The 22,851-nt window shown below is 45.6% G+C and overlaps 1 protein-coding gene across 1 annotated transcript in view; it reads right to left on the bottom strand.

Moving 5' to 3' along the window:
* ITGA1 (integrin subunit alpha 1) overlaps positions 1-22,851 on the bottom strand; it is a 183,594-nt gene that overhangs the window by 56,348 nt on the left and 104,395 nt on the right. Inside the window, exons 8-13 of the mRNA XM_066240685.1 lie at positions 21,362-21,512; positions 16,671-16,836; positions 12,360-12,433; positions 11,463-11,607; positions 3,689-3,831; positions 780-923 (exon numbers count right to left, since the gene is read on the bottom strand). Coding sequence (XP_066096782.1) covers positions 780-923; positions 3,689-3,831; positions 11,463-11,607; positions 12,360-12,433; positions 16,671-16,836; positions 21,362-21,512 — 823 coding nt within the window. The remainder of the gene's footprint in view (positions 1-779; positions 924-3,688; positions 3,832-11,462; positions 11,608-12,359; positions 12,434-16,670; positions 16,837-21,361; positions 21,513-22,851) is intronic.

Here is a 22,851-nt window from a genome sequence, read left to right as displayed (position 1 = left end):
TCATTACAGCTCAGAACTACTAGCAATGGACAGGAACACACTTTCTTGGGAGAAGGGGAAAAGCCAGGCAGAGCACAAAAAACTGACGGGACGAAGCCAAAACAATGATAGAGAGAAAAATACAGCATTTGCGAATTAAATAATCGACATGGAGAGACTCTTAGAATTTAGAAAACTAAGCATACTTTGCTGTAAGCAGCAAAAAACAAAACAGAAAAGCAAACAAAAAAAAAACCCCAAAAAACAAAACAAGAAAACAACAAAAAACCTTCTATTGAAGAAATTAAGAATTATTTCACTTAACAAATAATGTCTAAAGTCAGGAGTGGAGAACAAAGTCTCACCCCAGCCCAGTGAAAGCCCAAGACCACAGTAGTTTGCTGAAGATGTCTGCTGTGGCTTCCTCAGTCTGGCCCCTCCGCATGCCCCACCCCCCGTGGGTGCTCCCTGCCAAGGTTACTCACACCTCCAGACCTGCGCTCATGAATGGCTGCCTGTGATATATTTAGCAGTTGAGTGAGATTTACATTTATTTTTACCCTGTCCTGTCTAAAAAGGAATACTTCACATTTCCAAAGCAGAAAAATATCCAAGGGTTTGAACTACTTTATGAGAATGCTAATGTCCCTTGAGAGACTGAGGTGATGATGGTGGGCCCCTGGAATCTTCTCTGCTCCTTTTCCCAAGGGAGTGAAAAATTAGAATGATATTATTTACTTGAAATTAAAAAAGAAAGGAAGAGATGTTCCCGGGTTGCCCCGCTTTCGCTGCCCCCTTACCTGATTCAGTGAGTACACGTACACTTTCCCTTGTTCCTCCTTCTCTGCTCCCATGAACATGGGGGCCCCGACGAGGAGGAGGTCGGTATTGGAGTCTCTGTCAATGTCGACGGTGGTTAAAACGCTGCCAAAGTAGGAGCCGATCTAGGACACAAACACAGCCGCCCAGAGCAGTCTGATGAATGGAGAAATGCTCAAGGAATCTGCATCCCTTTCACTTGCACCCATCTAGAAGAGTCTGTGAGATTCCGATGGCGAAGGAAATGGGACCATCGACACAGAAGCTACCTGGGGGCTCTTTATCGGCTCTTCACGAGGCCAGAGACTACTTGGGACACTTCCGGAGAAGGAAGTGGCTGTTACGCATACGCCGATAAAGAGAAATTGTTTCCTTTAGATTTCACCCCAACCCTCCGCAAATCAGAAAAGATCAGTAATACTGCAATGATTTTGTTTTTTAAGAAAGGAAATGAAACGAGATAAACAATACAAGGCACTTGGAAAGGGGTTTTAGACGCAGCGATGTAAACCTGTGCGCTCAAGTTCACTATTACCACTGAATTTTTATAGGAACTCTGGGGCTGCGTCTGTCTCCTTCCTTACCATCTCAGAAGGTTGTCTCTCAACCAAATGGCTGGGTTCCGCCCCAGCTGCCAAGGGAGATGGAAAACTATGAGAGGACTGCAGGGGACCATCACCGTCCTCTCCCTGCGATACATTACCATTTTAAAAGATGGGAATGTATTTTAAGGGAATGCGGGGACTTCATTATTTAAATGTGATAACCTTCCCCAGAATTTGATGCTCTCGGTAATTCTTCATTGACACTTGCTGGCTGGGCTTCCGTGACTTTATTTCTGCCCTTTGGACTCTCTCTGCCACTGAATCACAGTGGCAGACCTGGGTTCCTTTTCCCATCCTCTTACCTGGCGTGACCAATCTTCCCAAACACTTCCATTACCACACACTGAAAACTGCCTCTCCTCCTTCTCAAAGCCCCAACTTTACATTTCTAGACTAGGCTTGATAATGGCTAGACATTGACTTTGAATATCCTTTTCACACAGGAGTATGAAGAGTTTGAGGTTGTGTGAATCGAAAAGCATGACTAAAACGTTGTAAGATCGGGTGACTTTAGGTCTCGGTTCCCCCACGGCTGCAACCTTCTGGTGCTGGCCGGCAGCTAGGCTTTTAGCGGGCATTCGGGCCGCTGGCCCATGGCCCCCACCCCTTCCCATTGCTCTCTATCTGACACTGTATTCATGTCCTTTATCTGTCTGGCACCTGTGACCATTTGAGTTGGTGCTGTTAGAATAAATGTGCCCTGAACCAATACCAACTGGGAAAATATATAAACTGCTTGAGTTGCTGACTTTCTGATCCTAGTGCCATATTTCCCCCAGATTTCAGCCTGGAAACACAAATGATTCATTATTTAGATAATTTCTGATACTGTCTTCAAACTCCCATGAGCATTTTTTCCCCCACAAAATTTTACATTTCCTGTCTTGTATGCAGTCAATAGAGTGATCACAAACCTAAGATGTCATCCAAAATGCCTCACTTGACAATCTTGTAGTTCTTCCTAATTCATGTCTACAATACTCCTTCCTTTTCCATTTCATTGTTGTTACATTGTGTCTGGTTCTCCTTGCCTCATCCTCAAGCTACAGCAATATCCCCCCTTTTATTGATGATGTGTTTTCTGGTTACAAATGTGACAAAGGGCTAAAAACTTCTTTCTACCTGGTGTTGTATATGACACTCAGACCTTTGGTTTATTGTAACTTTGTTGCCCTATAAATCTGATGAGAGTGGGATTTTAACTGTGGTAAAATTATCCTCTGATTGAGACATTGCCTTGAGGCTGTGTGGAACTATAAATCTCCAATATGGATGACATATTTTGGGCTTCCCAGGGTGCAGTACCTCTCGTAGCTGCATGCCGTTAGCAGGAACCCTGGGAGCTATGTCCATGGTGCTATAACAGATACTGGCTTCTGCACCTAAGCTGTACTATGTGCTGGGCTGGTCTCCTGAGGGGCAGGGGTGTGGGGGTAGGAGGCTGATGCTGCCCTGCCCTGACCAGTATTTTGTGTGTGTGTGGTGGGGGAGGGGAGTAAGGAGTAGTCTAGGGAGTTGGAATATGTAGGAAGCCCCAGAAACCCTCCTGGACCGTGAGGATTGCTGAATAAAGATCATCAATTCTCATTATGGAACTCTTAGAATACAAAATGTTGTAGAAAAGGAATAAAAATTACACGAAATATTATCATTCAGTAATAATCAGCAATAACATAGGTGTTTTTCCAGTTTTAAAGATAGATACTTTATTTGCATATTGTATGTATAATTTCTTAAACTACTTTTAATATTCAATATCAACTAATGAGAAGTTTCCAAGTTTACACATTACAAATAATTTCCAGTTACCTTCAGGAGGGAATTCCAATTCTCTAGTCTGTCATTCAAAATGTCACACCATTGGGGTCCACGTTCGTCTTAACTGCCTTCTTCTCCTCTCTTTGTGCCCATCTGCATTCTGGCTTTCCTTCTACACTTACCCAAATTTTGTCTCTGAACAGGACTTTCTGCATCACTCCGCGCTAAAAACAATCTTCACATCCTCCGAAGGTACTGTCTGTGCCCCACCCCCCCCATCAACCTTAGGCTTCCGAATGCTTTCCATCTCATCTCCTGTGTGTATATTTGTACACCTGCATCTGCATCCATTGCTTACAGATCTGAACTCCACCCTCATCCGAGGACACGGATACGTTCACGCCTCCAGGGGACCTAACATAGGGTTCGGCTCTCGGCCGAGGTTGACTATGGGGATTGGGGAGTTAAGTGAAATTTACACAGACAGTCTCAGTGGATTCATCTCCAACAATAACTTGCAAGCTTACCTGTTCTCCGCGGAGTGTCTGGAGAATCTTGATGTCCCCGTCCTCCATCCTGTAGATGATGACCTGGCCAGTGTGATTGTAGCGGGGTTGGCCCGCCACATACAGCACATCCCCGGGGATGGTGGCGGAGTTGACTGTGTACCCTGACAAAGGAGAGATACCACATATAACAGGTGGCATCAGATAAATTAAGATCCATTTCAGATGGTTGGGAGAGTTGTGCTTATGTTTTGACATGCACTCCTTTTTCTATGAAAATAAACATATGCACGTAAAGACAGGTAAATTGTTTGGGTGGAAGCTGTCAGCATGCTTTCTGATTACCTACTCCAAGTACTTTGCCCTGAAAATTCATTTTCCCCGCAACCTCAGTTTCCCATTGTTTTCATTTTTATTTTTTTTGGCAGAGACAGAGAGAGTCAGAGAGAGAGACAGCTAGGGACAGACAGACAGGAAGGGAGAGAGATGAGAAGCATCAATTCTTGGTTGCAGCTCTTTAGTTGTTCATTGATTCCTTTCTCATGTGTGCCTTGACTGGTGGGCTGCAGCAGACCAAGTGACCCCTTGCTCAAGCCAGTGACCTTGGGCTCAAGCCAGTAACCTTGGGCTTCAAGCCAGCAACCTTTGGGCTTCAAGCCAGCAACCTTTGGGCTTCAAGCCAGCAACCTTTGGGCTCAAGCCAGTGACCACAAGCTAGCTACCCTACACTCAAGCTGGATGAGCCTGCGCTCAAGGTGCCTACCTCAGGGTTTCGAACCTGGGTCTTCCAGGTCCCAGTGCAAAGCTCCACCCACAGAGCCACCGGCTGGTCAGGCAATTTCTCATTGTTTAAAGGCACAAATAACTTAACTGCGATGACAGAAAAAGAAAATAAAACTCACAAAAAGTCTCACAATGGCAATTAACCACTTTGTAATAAATCAATCTTAGCTCCTCTGGACACACACATGTCTCTCTGTTACAGACATTCATTAGTTTATATAGTGGCAATCATAGCAAATGTAAGACTTTCCTGAGTTGTGGCCTAGGTTTTAAATTATAGTTTTATTTTATTTATTTTTTACTTTTTAGAAAAAATTTTAATTAAATGTATTGGGGTGACACTGGTTAACAATATTATGCAGGTTTCAGGTGCTGCTTGAAGCTGACTTCTCTGACTTAAAGCATAAAGCTTGCATTTGTACCACGAGATTAGGACCTAATGAAATTGTGGAATGAAATTTTGGTATGACACTTACGCCTGGCAAGACACCTATCACTATTTCATGTTTTCCCCCTTCTTTTGGATTTTTCTTAATAATATATTTTAAGGAATAGATTACTAGATCAATTTTTTAATGGTTCCAGGGCATTGGTACTAATGAACTCCATGAACAACCAAAACAAGAGAATAATTTCATCGTCCTCTTCCAAACATTGTGTATCATAGTTATTGTTTAAATTGTGGGCGTTCCAACAGAAGCAGAGCACCATCTAATCACAGAAACTTGCTGTGATTTTACTTTGCATTTGTTTGATTAAAAATAAGCCTGAATAAGCCTGACCTGTGGTGGCGCAGTGGATAAAGCATCGACCTGGAAATGCTGAGGTCGCCGGTTCAAAACCCTGGGCTTGCCTGGTCAAGGCACATATGGGAGTTAATGCATCCAGCTCCTCCCCCCTTCTCTCTCTCTGTCTCTCTCTCTCCCTCTCTAAAAAAAAAAAAAAAAAATGAATAAAAAAAAAAAAAAGCCTGAATAGTTTCGCAGATTTAATCTTTTCCCTTTCTAAGTGGGCTCGCATGCCCTTGAGAACTATAAACGGAAGACTGAAGGGACATTAATACTAATTTCTGAATGAAGAATTAGATTTGTTCTTTGTGTTTCTACAGAACAGAGCTGTCCCTCACTGGGGAAGGAAGCAGGATGCTTTTGAAAATGCCAAGAAGAACATTTCTTACTGAGAAAGAACATACTGATGATTTTACTTACCAAGGATTTTACTATAAGGTAATAGGTCCCACTTGTTTCCCCCCCATATTCTGATAAAGAAACAGATTTCTGTACTAAAACATCTTTTATTCTTACACATGCTAACGACATAGTTCCTAAGGCCTACTTTCCTTGTGCCTATTTTTCTCACATTCTTGTTTCTTTCTCTTCCTTTGAGCTTTTAGAAATTATTACACACACTAGACTCTTTCAAACATGCAATGTGACACATTTTTATGTTACTAACTAGAGCATTACTTCCAAATACAAGCTCAGGGTCAGTACACACACACACACACACACACACACACACACACACACGGCAAGAGAGGGGGCAGTGGGACCCGGGCTGCTGTGTGCCATGTGGTCGGGCCAGGAATGGTGCCCGGGTGGGGGTGGGGGGAAGCCTGTTGGTCCACACTGGTCTCTGTGTCTCATTTTCAGACCAGAAGCACAAACTCATAAAAAGAACCTTAAAAAGAAAAGTTGGAAACTACATTTGAGGCTTGGAGTCATGTGATTATTCAGTTCATCATCTTGGATGATTCGCCTTTGACAAACCAAATGATTAGCGGGCACCGTGGCAGGGACAGTGCCCGGCAGGTAGGCAGTCCCCGGATGGAGCTGGGCACCTGGTGACATCGCAGAGGGAGGGAGAAAGGGGGCCAAGCAAAGCTCAGTGTTAACGAAAGGAAAGTTAGTAGGAACATTGACACTTAATATTGCTTTTGGACAGAGAAAAGCACAGGGTTGAAAAGGAAGGAACACTGATAGCCTAGCCCTGTGCGCAGATTTATAAAGAATAACTCCTGTCTGCTCTCACAGTCCACCTCCCGGGAAACACGCCCGAACCCCGGGAGGGGATGGCTCACGGGTGTGATCGCCTCCCATCCTTCCTTCTCCTCTGACTGTGCCTGGCCTGATAAGACATCAGCAGAGTGTGGGTGAGGAGGCCCGGAACAAGTTCTTGACGGTATTCTCACCATTAAAACCCCGTGTAAGCTCATACCGGGTAGGCAGTTAGTTACTGGGGTAGTAGGGTGGGCCCTGGCTGCACCCTGAGCAACATATGACAGCTCCCGTCCCTGCTTCCTTCTGATCACTAGTGCTCAGTACGGGATTCTGTATATGCTATTTCCCCCTGGCTTCTCCCATCAGATCTGCCATTGTCTAACAGCTTGCAGTGCATGTGGATTCAGCCATATGTTCAACCACTTCCTAACGTGTAACCCACACAAGGAAACATTTCAAAAGCCTCTTTTCAGATATAGAATACTATATGGCATAAAGAAAGCTATTTCTCTCCCTTTTCCCCCCTTCAAAGTGCTTTTCTGTTTGGAAAGAAATCTGACATACATTAAACATTATGTTGGCAACATGTCTGTGTGCGAACCCGTGACCAAGCTAATGAAAGGATTTCTGAAACAGAAAAAAATGTCATCTTAGAGTACATGGCAGACAAAATCCCCCTAGACTTCCATTTCATGCTGAGAGAGTCAAATCGTACAAATACTTGGGTCAGGGAGGAGGGTGCTCCCAGTTGTTTCTTGCTTGCCGAGATAGCTGTAAGTTGTGAATTCTCTTAAGTCTGCTTTAAGCAAGCATTAACCCAAGCTTTTGCTAACAACAGATGGAGGACTTGTGTGTGTGTGTGTGTGTGTGTGTGTGTGTGTGTGTGTCAGAGACAAAGGGAGTCAGAGAGAGGGACAGATAGGAACAGACAGACAGGAAGGGAGAGGGATGAGAAACATCAATTCTTCGTTGTAGCACCTTAGTTATTCATTGATTGCTTTCTCATATATGCCTTGACCGCGGGCCTTCAGCAGACCGAGTGACCCTTTGCTCAAGCCAGCGGCCTTGGGCTCAAGCTGGTGAGCCTTGCTCAAACCAGATGAGCCTGTGCTCAAGCTGGCGACCTTGGGGTATCGAACCTGGGTCCTCCACATCCCAGTCCGATGCTCTATCCACTGCGCTACCGCCTGGTCAGGCCAGATGGAGGACTTTTAAGGAATATATATTTTTAAAGAATGTCATCCCATAACGATAGTGCAGTATACCAAAAAATGCTGTAATGTTATTAATTAACATGTGTGCTATCTCAAATGATAATGTCACCCACATCTTTGAGGACTTTATGCATGGTCTTCATGTTTGCACACACTCGATACCAATTAATAGTAGTATTAAGATCAGCTATTGTTTGTATCACAGATAATATACACATGTACGTTGTCTAAGCTGCTGCGACAAACCACCGTAAACTTGGTGGCTTAACATGTCCTAAATTTATTATCTTACAAAGTTAAGAGTCTGACCCAGGTCTCCCTGTGCTAACTCCAGTACACCATCGGCAGGTGTGACACAATTTTTCTATTCTCCAGTTTCTAAATTTGGAACATTAGATATTTATGCTACACTCTCTCAGATCTCTTTTAATGCAAAACTCGATAGGAATTTAGATCCAATCCTTTCATTTTATATCACAACCCTCCAAATAGTTCAAAGACATAGCGGGTGTCCACTTGGTTTCCTAATGATCATTTCCTTCAAGGTTTTTGGGGAGGGACAGGGACAAGGTGCTTGTTTCCAGATCTGTGTCCTTTAGAGAATCTGCTGACGTATTTGAGTTTGGCATTGTTTTTTATAACCTGTGATGCTTAGACGAATGCATGCATAGCTTTGCTTCTTTCTGACCAGGGCTGCTCACCACGAGACCATAATATATATATGGTCTACCGGAAAGTTCTGTCCGTTTCTATCACAAGTTTCGACACGTAAGCACATGTTTATTTGGCACATGTGTGCCTCTCTATTTTTATCACTTAATGTATACATACTGATGTAGCAAATTAAAACAAAGTTGATTCACGTTAGTCTTATGTGTGAAGCGATAGTGTACCCATGGCTACTGACAAAAAGTTCATTTATGCCACTGTAATTTTTACAAATTTCAACAAGGAAGAAATGCTACAGAAGCATGTCTGTTGCATCCACCATATTCCCCGGACTTAGCACCCTCCGACTATCACTTGTTTTTGTCCTTACAGAATTTTTTGAAGGGCAAAAAATTCAAAAATGAAGAAGATATCAAAGAAGCACTGGTTCAATTTTTTGCATCAAAAGATAAAACATTTTTCAAAAATGGGATATACAAATTGCCTTCACACTGGCAAGAAATCATTAGTAATAATGGCAATTATATTACTTATATTATTATTATTATTATTTTCATTTTTTTCCGAAGCTGGAAACGGGGAGGCAGTCAGACTCCTGCATGCGCCTGACCCAGATCCACCCGGCATGCCCACCAGGGGGCGATGTTCTGCCCCTCTGGGGCATCGCTCTGTTGCATCCAAAGCCATTCTAGCGCCTGAGGCAGAGGCCACAGAGCCATCCCCAGCGCCTGGGCCATCTCTGCTCCAATGGAGCCTCGGTTGCGGGAGGGGAAGAGAGTGACAGAGAGGAAGGAGAGGGGGAGGGGTGGAGAAGCAGATGGACGCTTCTCCTGTGTGCCCTGGCCAGGAATCGAACCCGGGACTCCTGCACGCCAGGCTGACGCTCTACCGCTGAGCCAACCGGCCAGGGCCGGCAATTATATTATTTAATAAAGTTTATTGATGGTAAGAAAAATTTGTATTTTGTTTTATTCCAAAAACAGACAGAACTTTCTGGTAGACCATATATGTGTGTGTGTGTGTGTGTGTGTGTGTGTGTGTGTGTATACACACACACATATATATATATATATATCTTCTTAAGGACTTTATTCAAGTTTCAGAGAAGGGGCAGAGAGAGAGAGGGAGGAAGATGGGGGGGGGGAGCAGGAAGCATAAACTCCCATATGTGCCTTGACCAGGCAAGCCCAGGGTTTTGAACTGGCGACCTCAGTGTTCCAGGTCAACGCTTTATCCACTGCACCACCACAGGTCAGGCTTTCTTTTTTAATTTGTATATTTTCTGTTTTTAATTTTTTAAAGACTTTATTCATTTTAGAGAGGAGAGAGAGAGAGAGAGAGAGAAGGGAGGAGCAGGAAGCATCAATTTCCATATGTGCCATGACCAGGCAAGCCCAGGGTTTTGAACCGGCGATCTCAGCATTCTAGGTTGACGTTTTATCCACTGCGCCACCACAGGTCAGGCTCACCACGATATATTTTTACTTAGCTAAAAAACTCAGGCCTTTTATTCTTTTAAAGTTTTGTTGCCTCTGCCTCTTTAATATACGTCCTAGAAGAAGGAGATGTACGGACCTACCAACAAGTAGCCACCATCCTCCTCCTCAAAGAGGAAGAAACCAGGAGAGAGAACATGCTGAAGTATGAGCATTGTGAGGCCACTGTGATCTTGACCGCTGGACCCCCACCACCAAGTACCATGCCTCAGCTGAAAGAGATACAGGCAGTCCCCGGGTTACAAACGCGATAGGTTCTGTAGCTTTGTTCTTAAGTTGAACGTGTATACAAGTCGGAACAGGTACATTTACTTATTAAATGCAACTCAGACAGATGTTTGTCCTAAAATAGCATTCATTTTCACCTTTCTGTGCATGTAAGTACTGAAACATTTTCAAACCTACAGAACATATCTCGTTTATAACCTGGGGACTGCCTGTGCTGTTGAACTATCTGTTGAGTAAGTAAAGCACTGGGAAACCATATCTTGAGGATGTTTCTCATTGTAGCTCCTTCCAACTTTTTACTGAGATCCATTAGTGATAGGAGTGTCCCCTAGACAGCTCTCTGACTATTACAAATCTAGAAGATGGTGGTATCAGCCATGCACCTCCTCATCCCGGGCAAGTCTTTGGAAACTAAGATGATGTCACTGTTCTGGCTGTTTGTTTGTTTTTTACAGAAACAGAGAGAGAGTCAGAGAGAAGGATAGACAGGGACAGACAGACAGAAACAGAGAGAGATGAGAAGCATCAATCATCAGTTTTTCATTGCAACACCTTAGTTGTTCATTGATTGCTTTCTCATATGTGCCTGGACCAGGGGCCTTCAGCAGACCGAGTAACCCCTTGCTTGAGCCAGCAACCTTGGGTCCAAGCTGGTGAGCTTTGCTTAAACCAGATGAGCCTGCGCTCAAGCTGGCGACCTTGGGGTCTTGAACCTGGGTCTTCCCCATCCCAATCTGATGTTCTATCCACTGTGCCACCACCTGGTCTGGCCGCTCTGGGTTTTAAAATCAATATTTGTCTGATTGAATGGAGCTATTAAAGAAGAAGCTATCAGATAATACAAATTAAAATTTTCTTTTCCCCAATGCGGGCCCCTTAAAAGGAACTGATGATAGAGGACATTGAAGAGACTATGGATAGTCAACAATAATATGCTCTACACTTAAAAAAACTGGTTAAAAGAGTGAATGTTACAGTGTTTTCCTCACAATAAAATTAAAAGTAACATAGGAGTCTGATCTTTGGACAACCGCTGGCTCAAGTTCCCTTTCTCTAGCCTCATTTCCTGTTCACGGGGTCCAGAGCTCTTCTGGAGGTTAAAGAGAATACCAGACGCAGAGAGACCTCAAAAAGTGCTCATGTCAGTCTAAATCATTCCCAGCACCAGGCTGCCCTTCTGAGAAAGAATGACTTCCATATCCTGTTATTTTGACAAGCGCTGCTCGGATACTCGGAAGGTCCATGGGTTCCGTAAAGCTGCTGCCTCTTGGAAGTGATCTCTGTACATACTTGTAAGCAAGCCAAGATCATCATGAGCAAAGAATGCTAAGAATAAAAATTAAAAAAATAATAATAAAAATGAAACACCACCAGGAACTTTCTAGTAATGACATCCCAACTTTACCTAAATAGGAAGCAAGGGGTTCGTTCTTGGTGGTGGATTTAACGTTGAAGGTCATGTTCTGAGGGATCATGATTCGATTTGCCTTCTGCATGACGACGGTCCCATTCCAGTCATAGGCTCCAACCGCTCCAAGCATGACCCAGTCCTGACATTCCAAAAAGAAGAAACAATGATATTTAATAAAAAGTGAGAACACACACTTATCATCCAGCAATAGCAATGGGATGGGGTACTCTTCAAAGTGCTTTACACGTTTATTAATTCATGTCACCCTCGCAACAACTGCATGGGCTAGAGGCCACGATGACCATCTCCATTCCACAGAATAAGAAATGGAGGCAGGGAAGTTACCTGTCCCGGGTTCTACAGTTCTCTTGGACATTGATATGTTAATACACATGCCTTTGCAGGGACCATTACGCCTTTCCTTCCGTCCACGACAAGTGATAGATATTCTTAATGCTTAATGCTGGGTGCCAAGGACCCTAGGTCTTGAACATGGAATTCTAGCAAAACCCTTGAACTAACTATCTTAACACTGAGAAAAAGATAACATTCCCTGTCATTGGCATGAAGCATTTCATTCAGCCAGATGTCTAACTCCATGAGGCGGACCCCAAACCAATTTACAGTTATTAGGACAAGGTAGTAAGCTGTGAGAGAGACTGTGATTTCCCAGTAAGAAGCTTGCGCATGCCGTGTTCCTGTTTGGATTAGACAGGTCACCCCGGTCTCTGAATGACTGCTCAAGCCACCAACTGCAAGTTGCACTTGTGTTGCTGATGGCTGGATATTGGTTTGGGGAGGATGTCTCAAAAAAAAAATTAGATTCTTGAACTGTCTTTTCTTTAGTTTCTTGAGATTAGAAAGCTCTTTCATTTACGGGTGGACATGTACCTGTGAGTAGTGAGCGCTGAAGCCAGTCTGTGACATTTCCATCTCAAACGAGGCTGCTGACTGGTCGGCTGTGGCTGAGACACAGGAGAGAAATACTCTTTAGCACATGGATGATTCCCCGGGAACACAGACCCAGTCCCAACCGTGGGCTGTGCCGACCAGAACATCAACAACTGTCAGGCATTGTCTAGCCACATTTCTCAACCTGCTTTCCCGGGAGGGTTGGGGGGAGGCCAAGGTTGCAGTAGGATTGTGTCTTGCAGACGTGCACGTGTGCACCTGCCCCCTTGCCAGAGTGGTTGGGAAATCTCCGTTCTTACTCACCAGCATGCTAACAGGCCTCATGGTGCCCTACATCCACGCGGTCAAAGCTGAGCGTCTTGGAGTGGGAAACCTTGTCTCATGCCCTTCTCCTGGGAATTTTGCTGAGACCTGAGGCTAAACTTGCCTGACACAGGGCTGAAGAAATGTCATTCACATCTTTTTTTTCTTAAGTGAGAGGAGGAGAGGCAAAGAGACAGACTCCTGCATGTGCTCCGACCAGGATCCACCCGGGAAGCCCCCTATTGGGGGATGATCTGCCCATCTGGGGTCGTTGTTCCATTTCTCGGCAACTGAGCTATTTTAGCACCTGATGGTGAGGGTATGGAGCCATCCTCAGCACCCGGGGCCAAGTTGCTCCAACTAAGCTATGGCCACAGGAGGGGAAGAGAGAGATAGAGAGAGAGAAGGGAGAGAAGGAGGTATAAAGAAGCAGATGCACACTTCTCCTGTGTACCCTGACTGGAAATTGAACCTGGGATGTTCATAAGCTGGGCCAAAACTCTACCACTGAACCAACTGGCCAGGGCCTTGTCATTCACATTTTAATGAAGTGTCTTGATTCTACCGTCCCCACCTGTATGCCTGGTTAGCGATCCTCTCAGGATTCCATTGTTTGAAAAAGGTGGTAGGGATTCTGGGTTACGTGCTCCAGTTTCCGGCTGTGGGTAGCACTCACCACTCAGGAGGGGACATTTGAACAGGGCTCTGGGACACAGGCCTGTCTGTCCTGTGCCATGTTGAAGAGCTTTTACTACAGTGCAGAAATAATCTGGAGCGCTCTGTGGAAATGAGCTGCTCTGAAAATATCCGCCGACCCAAAGCCACAGCCCCCTGAGGAGATGGAGGGAATGTTAATTTATTGGCTTTCTGTAGGGAGTGACTGATTTATTTGGCCTTGCAGATAAGTTAAAAATAGAGCATATTTCAAGAATGTCATTCTGCCCTTTCACCGAGGCATGGGAATAATCAAACTTATTTACTAGTTATTTCCTGGCATGAATTCGTTAACGAGTACATCAGTAATTGCCATTGTTATAGGACTAGATTCAACGGGAGGGAGATCAAGAATTCAAATATATCATTTTAATCTCACAAATTGCCCTGTAATCTAAATGATGGAGAGGCCCCTTCACTTTAACTAAAACCTTTATTTTAAGCCCACGGTGCTCCGAGGTGCTTCCTCATCCACTCTTGCCAGCTCAGTTGTCAGAATGCAGCAGCCGAGGCCGGCACGGTCCAGCACAGTCCCATCGCTGCTTCGCTTGGGGTTGAGAACAAGCGCAGCAAGCTCTGGCATTCCACCTGCTGAGCGGGCATCGTGGGAAAGGCTCCCGAGCATCCTTGAACTTTGTGGTAAGCTGCTCCCGGGGCCATTGGAGATGCTGAGATCACCACTCTCAGGACTGCACAGGCTCCAGTTAGGGCATCCTGTACTTCCCCCAGTGTCTGATGGCAAAGGACAGATTAGACCGATCTCTGATTTTACTGGGCAAAAGTGGCAGGCACCCTCCCCTCGCTAGATGGTGCTGCCCTTGGCAAGCAGGAACTTCATAATTGCCACTATTTACCATCTAAAGATAAAAATAGGAAATGGAGACTTCCCATGTTAACAAGGAAATAAATCCCTGTCTGAACTCATCATGAAAGAGAACCAGAAATAACAGGCTCTTGTAAACCCTCTTCTGATTAGCCCTGAAAGAGCAGCCACTCAGATGTGGGAGACATTTTTAATCTGAGGCGTCCTTTATAAAATAATTTTGGTATTTTTTTCTTCTTCTTCTTATCTAAGTGAGAGGAAGGGAGACAGAGAGACAGACTCCTGCGTGAGCTCCAACCAGGATCCAGCTGGCAAGCCCCATCTGGGGCCGATGCTCTGCTCATCTGGGGCCATGCTCAAAACAAAGCTATTTCTGGTGCCTGATGTGGAGGCTCCAGGGAGCCATCCTCAGCACCCGGGGCCAATGCACTCAAACCAATTGAGCCATGGCTGCAGAAGAGGAAGAGAGAGAGAGAGAGAGAGAGAGAGAGAGGGGAAGGGGAGGGATGGAGAAGCTGATGGTTGCTTCTCCTGTGTGCCCTGCCCAGGAATCAAACCCAGGAAATCCACGTGCTGGGCTGATGCTCTACCACTGAGCAAACTGGCCAGGGCCATAATTTCCTTTTTAAATATAGAGATCTCTTGGAGAGTTTAGACACGCCAGTGTGTAACCTTTAACTCATGGTATGCTTAGGTTAGACACAATCTGAAAATGTCATTTAAGGACAGCTGATCCCTCCTCCTCTCAACAGCTGACACCGGCTTCATTTCTACTGTCTTAGGTTATGTTTACTACTAGCTTACTTAAGATAAGATGTGCAAATGAGACCGTACTGGGCTTAACCATCTCATGTAACTCAGGAGTTTTTCTTTTAAATGATCTTCACAGATTGCTTCTATCATATCTTGGCCCACATGAGTCAAAAGCAGAGAGTGCATGTTGCCTTGGACAACCTAATTCATTTCCTTAAGGAGGGCTAAACTCCTGACCTGGCCTGTTAGTAAACAACAGTGGACGGTTGTTGTGAGGCCACAGCCACTTAAAAGTGATTTTTCCACAGAACAGAGGACAGCCAAGTTCTTCAGAAACAGCTGTGTATGGAATGATAAATAACTCAAACATTCTGTATCTTAGAGATGCGGGGCGCTGGGTAACTCCATCCAGATGACCTCAAGTCCTCCGTCTCACCAAATCGAATTTCCTACTGACCGGCTGCGATCCAGTCGCAAAATGAACAGCACGCATCTTAACCAGCCTGTCTTTTTAAATTGAAGGAGGGCAGAATAGTATGGAAGAGATGGGAAAGTATCGCGTGTACTGCGCAGAATATGGGTTGTAATGCGAGATTTTGTTACTTTTATGCACATGGATGGGTCACAATGCAGACTATTTATTATCATGGGTCAAGTCTGAGAACCATCTCCCTAAATCATTTCCTTCCCTTTTTATACATAGGAGCGTTCTCTGTCAGTCACTTTCCTGCCTTTCCCTCATCACCTGGTGCTCAGTAGGGATGGCCTGTTCTTTCTCAGTATGTCCCCTCCCATTTCATCTTTGTGTTTCCCATCAGCCATCCCCAGCAGAGAGACTGAGAACATGTTTCTAAATTCTGATGTTCAAGAGACAAGCAGAACAGTGCCTCTATGTGTTCTCACCGGGACAGAGTCTGCTGGGTGCGGACAGAGCCCAGGAGCAGGGCACTCTGGAAGCTGCTCACACTCAGCGGAGGGAACAGTCTTGTTCTCTGAGTTGCCACATTCTCGGATGACGGGAAGAAAGAGAGGATTTTACGGTTGGCTGGCGTGACAATCTTGAAGACTTCTCTTGTGTCAGGAAAACTGACATTTCAATGTTATATTGCTCCATGACATTCTCTACCTGAGGTCATGACTCATCACCCCTAACAGCCCGTCGCCAGTGAAAAATCAAAGAAGAAGAAGAATCTATGAAGGAGTAACATGAGTTGGACAGACATGACGTGGCCCCAGAGGCTGGGTTCCACGGAGACCTTTAAAATGGGCAAGGGGCAAAAGAAGACAAAGCAGGGGAAAGAAACAGAGACCTCATGGCAAAAGGACAGTCCCCTAGGAACCCAAAAGGAGACAAATGAAAAACAAAAGAAAACAAAACCTGAGCTAGCGTCTCCATTTTCTACACCTATGCCGCAGAAAAGAAGTTGAACACGGGCGCATTTTTGTCCTTGTGTGTCTCCCTGGCCATGGTCCTCATCGGCTCTCACACCAGCACTACCCATCCTTACAGGGACAGCTTCCAGCAGACATAGCACCATCTATCTTCATGACTGAGTCATAGAAAAGGACACTGCCCCGTGCTGGCCACTGCACACAGTAGGAATACGTCAGCCGGGCGGTAGGAATAAACACCTAAAACCCATCACAACGCGTTTGAGTTGAGAGGGAGCAAGCAGCATGGGGAGAAACGGTCCTACCTTCCAGGGCAAAGATTCTTTCTCCCAGGGCTTCGACGATAGTGACGAGAGCCAGCTCATCGGAGACGTTGAAGAAGTGCTTCTCAGTGGGCTCACTGGCGATGGACTTTATTTCCTCCACAAATTTCTCAGTGCTCAAATTCCCTCGGTTATAGCTGCCCAGAATCTACGGTACAACAGAAACGGCGAGAATATATTTTAAAATTCTGTGTGTTACCTCAGGATTGCAAGCATGTTGCTAGTAAACAAGAGATTGTTTTGTATCTTAGCATAAGGCAATTTTTAGGTCCTTCCACATTCTTGGAAGAGTATCGGAACATGTAGGTTCCCTAATATTAAACTGTTGCATGCTGTCATTGGCATAGGAAAACTTAAAGGGCAATCTTGCGTGGTCACGAACGTTTCTTCGTTTGCATTCTTGCGTGCCTGTTTATTAACAGCGGTATCTTTAAAGTCTTACCATTCAGAAGAAATGCTCTAGTTTCTGAAGGTCTCTGATATTATTCTAGCCGGGGACATCACCATTTTCTGGCAAAAGCAATTAGCAAGTGAGTTGCTTGATCCTGAACCGGCTGTTCTTCCTGAAAATCTTACCAAGGGGCCATCTTCTAACACGTGTATATTTTAAACAGCTTTTGGACTAAGAAGCAATCTAACTGGGCAATCTAGAAAATAAACAATTGAAACTTCCTGTTTAAAACCAAATGCTCAAGACAGGGACATTGTTTTTTATAGAGAAGAGAGGCAGGAGTTATCTGTTATAGTTAACTATAATTATTTAGATGTTGTAGAAGTTTTTCTCGAACACTTAAGTTTATTTTTTTAAGGTAAGGTTTATCAAGATATAACTTATATACAGAAAAATTCACCCTGTTTCGACGCACTGTTCTGAGTGTTGACAAACCTATACTGTGGGTCACCACCACATTGAGACGAGACGTGAAATATTTATTTCCATCATCCCAACAGTTTCTACTTGTTCCTTTGTCTTCACCAGCTTCACCAACCTGCCTTGCCCTCAACCCCTCACAAACACTGATCTATTTTCTGCCCTGCAATTACAGCTTTGCTTTTTCCAGAATGTCACACTGAGGGACTCATATAGAGTATAGCCTTTTGTGTCTGGCTTCTTTTACTCTGTATAAGGCATCCAACAGCCACCTATTCAAGTGGCCCCCTGTGTCAGCAGCTCAGTCCTTCTGATGCTGAGTCCTTTCCATTGCACAGATGCACCACAATTGTTTGTTGAGGACGCTGGCTTTGTTTGCAGTTTCAAGCGAATATGAGTACAGCTGCAACAAATAGTCACGCAGAGGTCTCTGTGAGGACATGTGTTTTTTCCTCTCCTGATTAAATTCCTAAAAGTGAGGGTGCTGGGTGTCATGGTACGTGGATGTTTAAAGTCGTCAGAACCTGCCACACCATTTTCAAGAGTGTTTGTTCCATTTTGCCACCTCACCATTCCCACCAGCAATGACAGTCTGGGTGACCCAGCTGTCTCGCAGCCTTGTCAACACTTGGTATTATCCATTATTTTCTTTGTGTGCTTGTGTTCGTTGTTGCAATCCCACCGGTGTGTCGAGGCGAATGCAAAATGACCCTGAGACCCTGTCCTGTCCTGGTTTGCCGTGCGATTTCTTCTTTGGTGTGGTGTCTGTTCAAATCTTTTGCCAATTAAAAAAGTGGATTGTTTATTAGCCTGTTACCGAGTTCTGACAGTTTTTGTATATTTCGAATACAAAACCTTTATGTGTTTTGCAAATGTCTCTTCCCAGCCTATGGGTCATCTCAGTGTTCTTAACAGTATCGTTTGAGGAGTAGAAGTGTTTAATTTTAATGTATGCCAACAGAATTTTATTTTCTATGTAAATATGTAGTTTTAAATGTCAATACTTCTTAAAATTTAGTTTTTAATACAAAAATGTTTAAGTTAAAGTAAATGGAAAATCTTTTAAAAACTGCAAAAACATGTAAAAACAAAACCCAACATGTAAGAAGATATAGATGAATCTCATAATACTAAGTTATAAAAATTTCAAAGTATTTTATATAACAGGGCACCTTTTTTTTTAATAAAGTGAAAAACAAGGAAACCTTTTAAGAACGTATCTTTTTGGATATGGTTAGATACCAAATAATTATTTAGAGAAGGAGAGCGAGGTGCTGAGCACTGGATTCCGGCTGACGGGGACTAGGTGGAGGCGGCAGAGGGTGATCGTGAGTGCGTTACTGTTGGAGGACCGAGCCAGCTGTTTTGTGTGGCACGTCATGGATGCTGATAATGTTATTAACATAAGTCTGCAGGTGTTGCTATAAACTCAGAAACAAAGTGGGCCAGGTTCTGACACATGATGATGAACACGTCTCCTAAACCAAAAGACGGTGACTGATTCGATTCTGTGCTCCCAGAATCCAAGAGTGAAGGTCAGAGCCTGAGCTCCGTGCTGGTGCTTTGCTTGGGTTAGCAGAACAGGTGGCTCAGGACCTGCAGTGACCACGAGGACACCCAAATTTTCTAGCTTCACTTCCCATTGTCCAATAATGGCCATAGATTTGTCCGACATCTCGAAGGCAGAGAGCTCTATGCTGCCTTCCGAGTCCTGCTGCAAACACCTGGGTGGGGTTCTTAGTTGTGATGTAGGCATTGCCTGATACTCAGCGCTTTGTGTGACCAGTGGATCCGGCATGCTGGGGAAAATTCCCAAATGACACACTTAAAGAAAAAATAAAGAATGAATGCAACTCAGAAGGATCTGTTTTGAAGAAAACATAAGAGGAAAGAATGCTCAGGAATTCCTGTGACTTGCACCCAGTCTGAATGTTCTTGCATCACAAGATAAAAATAAAAATAGGAGTGTATTTTGATCCTCCATGCACGGGCTGGGTAGCTTGTAAAAACATCATTTTCTATGAATGAGAAGAGGTACACAATCACAAATTACTCCTGTTTCCCCTAATGCTACATGTCAAGCTCAGATACTTGGTCTTCTGCTAACATCTCCCTGAAATAGACACTCAGATCAGAAAGCCTCGTGCAGCAGATGTATCAGATGCAAAGTGTTCAATGCATGTACACCTAGCACAGTGTCTTTGTGTGCACATGAAAGACATCCTAAGCAGAGGTGGAGTAAGGTCGGTTGAGGCCCCCGGTGCAGAAGAAAATGTTGGGCCCCTTAAAAAAAAGAGAGACAGGGAAAATGAAAATACACGTTAACCATTTTTTTAAATAAATAAAAAAATATTATGTACTATTAATGTTAACATTGCACATATGAAACCAAACTTAGTGTCATTAGAAAAAAGTGTCAAGTTGGGGTTTTGCGGGGCCCTTCAGAAGTCAGGGCCCAGGGGTACACACCCAGTGTGCCTGTCGTTAAATCCGCCTCTGATCCTAAGGTATTTTCTAACTCCTCTCGTTTTCATCTGAAGGCTGTAGGTGGTAGAGTTTCACATCCATGACAGGCCCAACTGTTATCATTGAAGATTAGAGTTTGAATATCACAAGTCCTTGCTAGCAAAGTCTGACACTCTCAAGTGACAGGCGGAGCCTGTAATATAGAAGGCTCTAACCAGCTCAGGACCCGCATCAGATCTGAGAGTTGAAGAGAAGACGTTTGCCATTTTGTCACAGAGGGCTTATATTTTCAGTAGTTAATCTTTTTTGGGTGTTGTCTCAACCGCTCCCCAAAAGACATCTCAGTGATGTTCAAGATCAAATGGTGGGAAAAACACTTGAGGGAAGAGAAACATTCCGGGTGATACCTGGCCAGTCCTCCGGGCAGACCGGAGCAATGCCTGAAATCTTCGGTGGGTCACACCTGGCGTGGAGAGCCTGCAGCACCCTGGACACGCACCCAGCCCCCCAGTCACCCAGCCCTTGGTCACACCCGGTGTGGAGAGCCTGCAGCACCCTGGACACGCACCCAGCCCCCCAGTCACCCAGCCCTTGGTCACACCCGGTGTGGAGAGCCTACAGCACCCCGGACACGACCCCCTGTCCCTGGTCACACCTGGTGTGGAGAGCCTGCAGCACCCTGGACACGACCCCCTGTCCCCGGTCACACCTGGTGTGGAGAGCCTGCAGCACCCTGGACACGACCCCCTGTCCCTGGTCACACCTGGTGTGGAGAGCCTGCAGCACCCTGGACACGAACCCCTGTCCCCGGTCACACCCGGTGTGGAGAGCCTGCAGCACCCCGGACACGACCCCCTGTCCCTGGTCACACCTGGTGTGGAGAGCCTGCAGCACCCTGGACACGAACCCCTGTCCCCGGTCACACCCGGTGTGGAGAGCCTGCAGCACCCCGGACACGACCCCCTGTCCCCGGTCACACCCGGTGCGAAGAGCCTGCAGCACCCCGGACACGACCCCCTGTCCCCGGTCACACCCGGTGCGAAGAGCCTGTAGCACCCCGGACACGACCCCCTGCCCCCAGCCACACCCAGTGCGGAGAGCCTGCAGCACCCCGGACACGACCCTCTGGCCCCGGTCACACCCGGTGTGGAGCGCCTGCAGCACCCCGGACACGACCCCCTGTCCCTGGTCACACCCGGTGCGGAGCCTGCAGCACCCCGGACACGACCCCCTGCCCCCGGTCACACCCGGTGCGGAGAGCCTGCAGCACCCCGGACACGACACCCTGTCCCTGGTCACACCCGGTGTGGAGAGTCCCTTGCAGCCCTGGACTCACAGCTATGGAGAAGCGCTGGATGCTCTCATCCTCGCAGTCCTGGATGACCTTGCTCAGCCGATGGTTGTCATGGGACTCCCCATCGGTCACAATCACCATGACTTTCTTCACCCCCCTTCGGGCACCCCGGGCTTCGGTGAAAGCCTCCTTCCTGAAATGGTTGCAGATAGAAGAGAAGCAAGTCAAATGCCACCCCAAGGTGTGGCCCAGCCGTAAGCACAATGGAAACGCAAACCCAGGGAGCCCCGTGCTTCCCCACCACGGTCAACATTGATGCCCCCTGTGCAAGCTGGAAGGCACAGTGACCACTGTTTGCACCAGGGTTAGATTGCTTCCAGGTGCTGGATTGCTCACTCGCCGTTGTGCTAGCCACCGTGTGTGCCATGTACAAATGGGAGCAGTGTTTCACTCCTGGACACTTCAGAGGGCGGGTGTGACGGGGCGGCCACCAGCCTTAGAGAAGGTCGGGTCTGAACCACTCGCCACCACGCCTTTCTCTGTCATGCCCCCCTTCCTTCTGCTTTGGCCGGGCCCTTGCTTTGGTCCTTGCTGCCCGTGACCCACGCAGACCAGCTGGGAGGGCACTGAGTGGGGAGGGGAGACTGGAGAAAGAAGGGCTCTCTGATGGCCAGGAGAGCTGGAGAGCTGGAGGGGCTCTTGGGGACCGGAGGATGGAGCCAGATTCAGGAATGAAGACTGCAGATGGCAGGGGTCTGAGTCTGTGACACCCGAGGGTCACAGGGCGTGGAGGACTGCAGTCAGCTGCAAAAGATTAGGTTTGACCTGGGCTCTAGGACTCAGCTGCTGTGGGCAGGTAGGGGAGAGGTGGCTGGAGAGAAAGGAAAAGGCTGATACTGAGTGACTTAATTCCACAAGCATTTATGGCGTCAGGTAGAAGGTAAGGAATATTAGCCATCTTTGTTTCCTGTCTTCTACACACACACACACACACACACACACACACACACACACACACTTTTCTCCCCTATGCATTTTTCTATGCAACCACATTCCGTTCTAGGGTCTTGGGAAAGAAGAGTACATGGTACAAAGGCTGAAATGATCAAAGAACTTTATATCCTATTTTTCATATTTTGGTATACAATGCAGCAATCATTGTCATGAATGGTCCATTTAAATAGTTCACTCTGGTCATGAGGAGAAACAGCTGCAGTTTGGATTATGCCAAAGAAATATGTCCCTTAAACTAACCTTCCAAACGGTTTGTACCATAACATTAGATCTACTGCCGACATAAGTAAATGCACAAGAGTAGATCTTTTCTGAGCAAGGAGAGAGGATCCTGGTGAGGTGAGCAAAGGGACTTTATTTGTGATCATTTTTCCTTTAAAAGGGCTTAAAGCAAGTATGACACAGTATTAGCATCTATCTCGATTCCGTTTAATGCAAGCATAGATTTTCTGCTGTAGTGTTTTTGCATTTTAAATTTTTCCTAAAATTTTCAAATGAAAAAAATATATGGAAAATAA

The sequence above is a fragment of the Saccopteryx bilineata genome, chromosome 1 (assembly GCF_036850765.1).
Source record: "Saccopteryx bilineata isolate mSacBil1 chromosome 1, mSacBil1_pri_phased_curated, whole genome shotgun sequence".
NCBI classification, from domain to species: domain Eukaryota; kingdom Metazoa; phylum Chordata; class Mammalia; order Chiroptera; family Emballonuridae; genus Saccopteryx; species Saccopteryx bilineata.
Note: the sequence above shows the minus strand (reverse complement) of the source record. Positions and strands in the feature narration are given on the sequence as shown.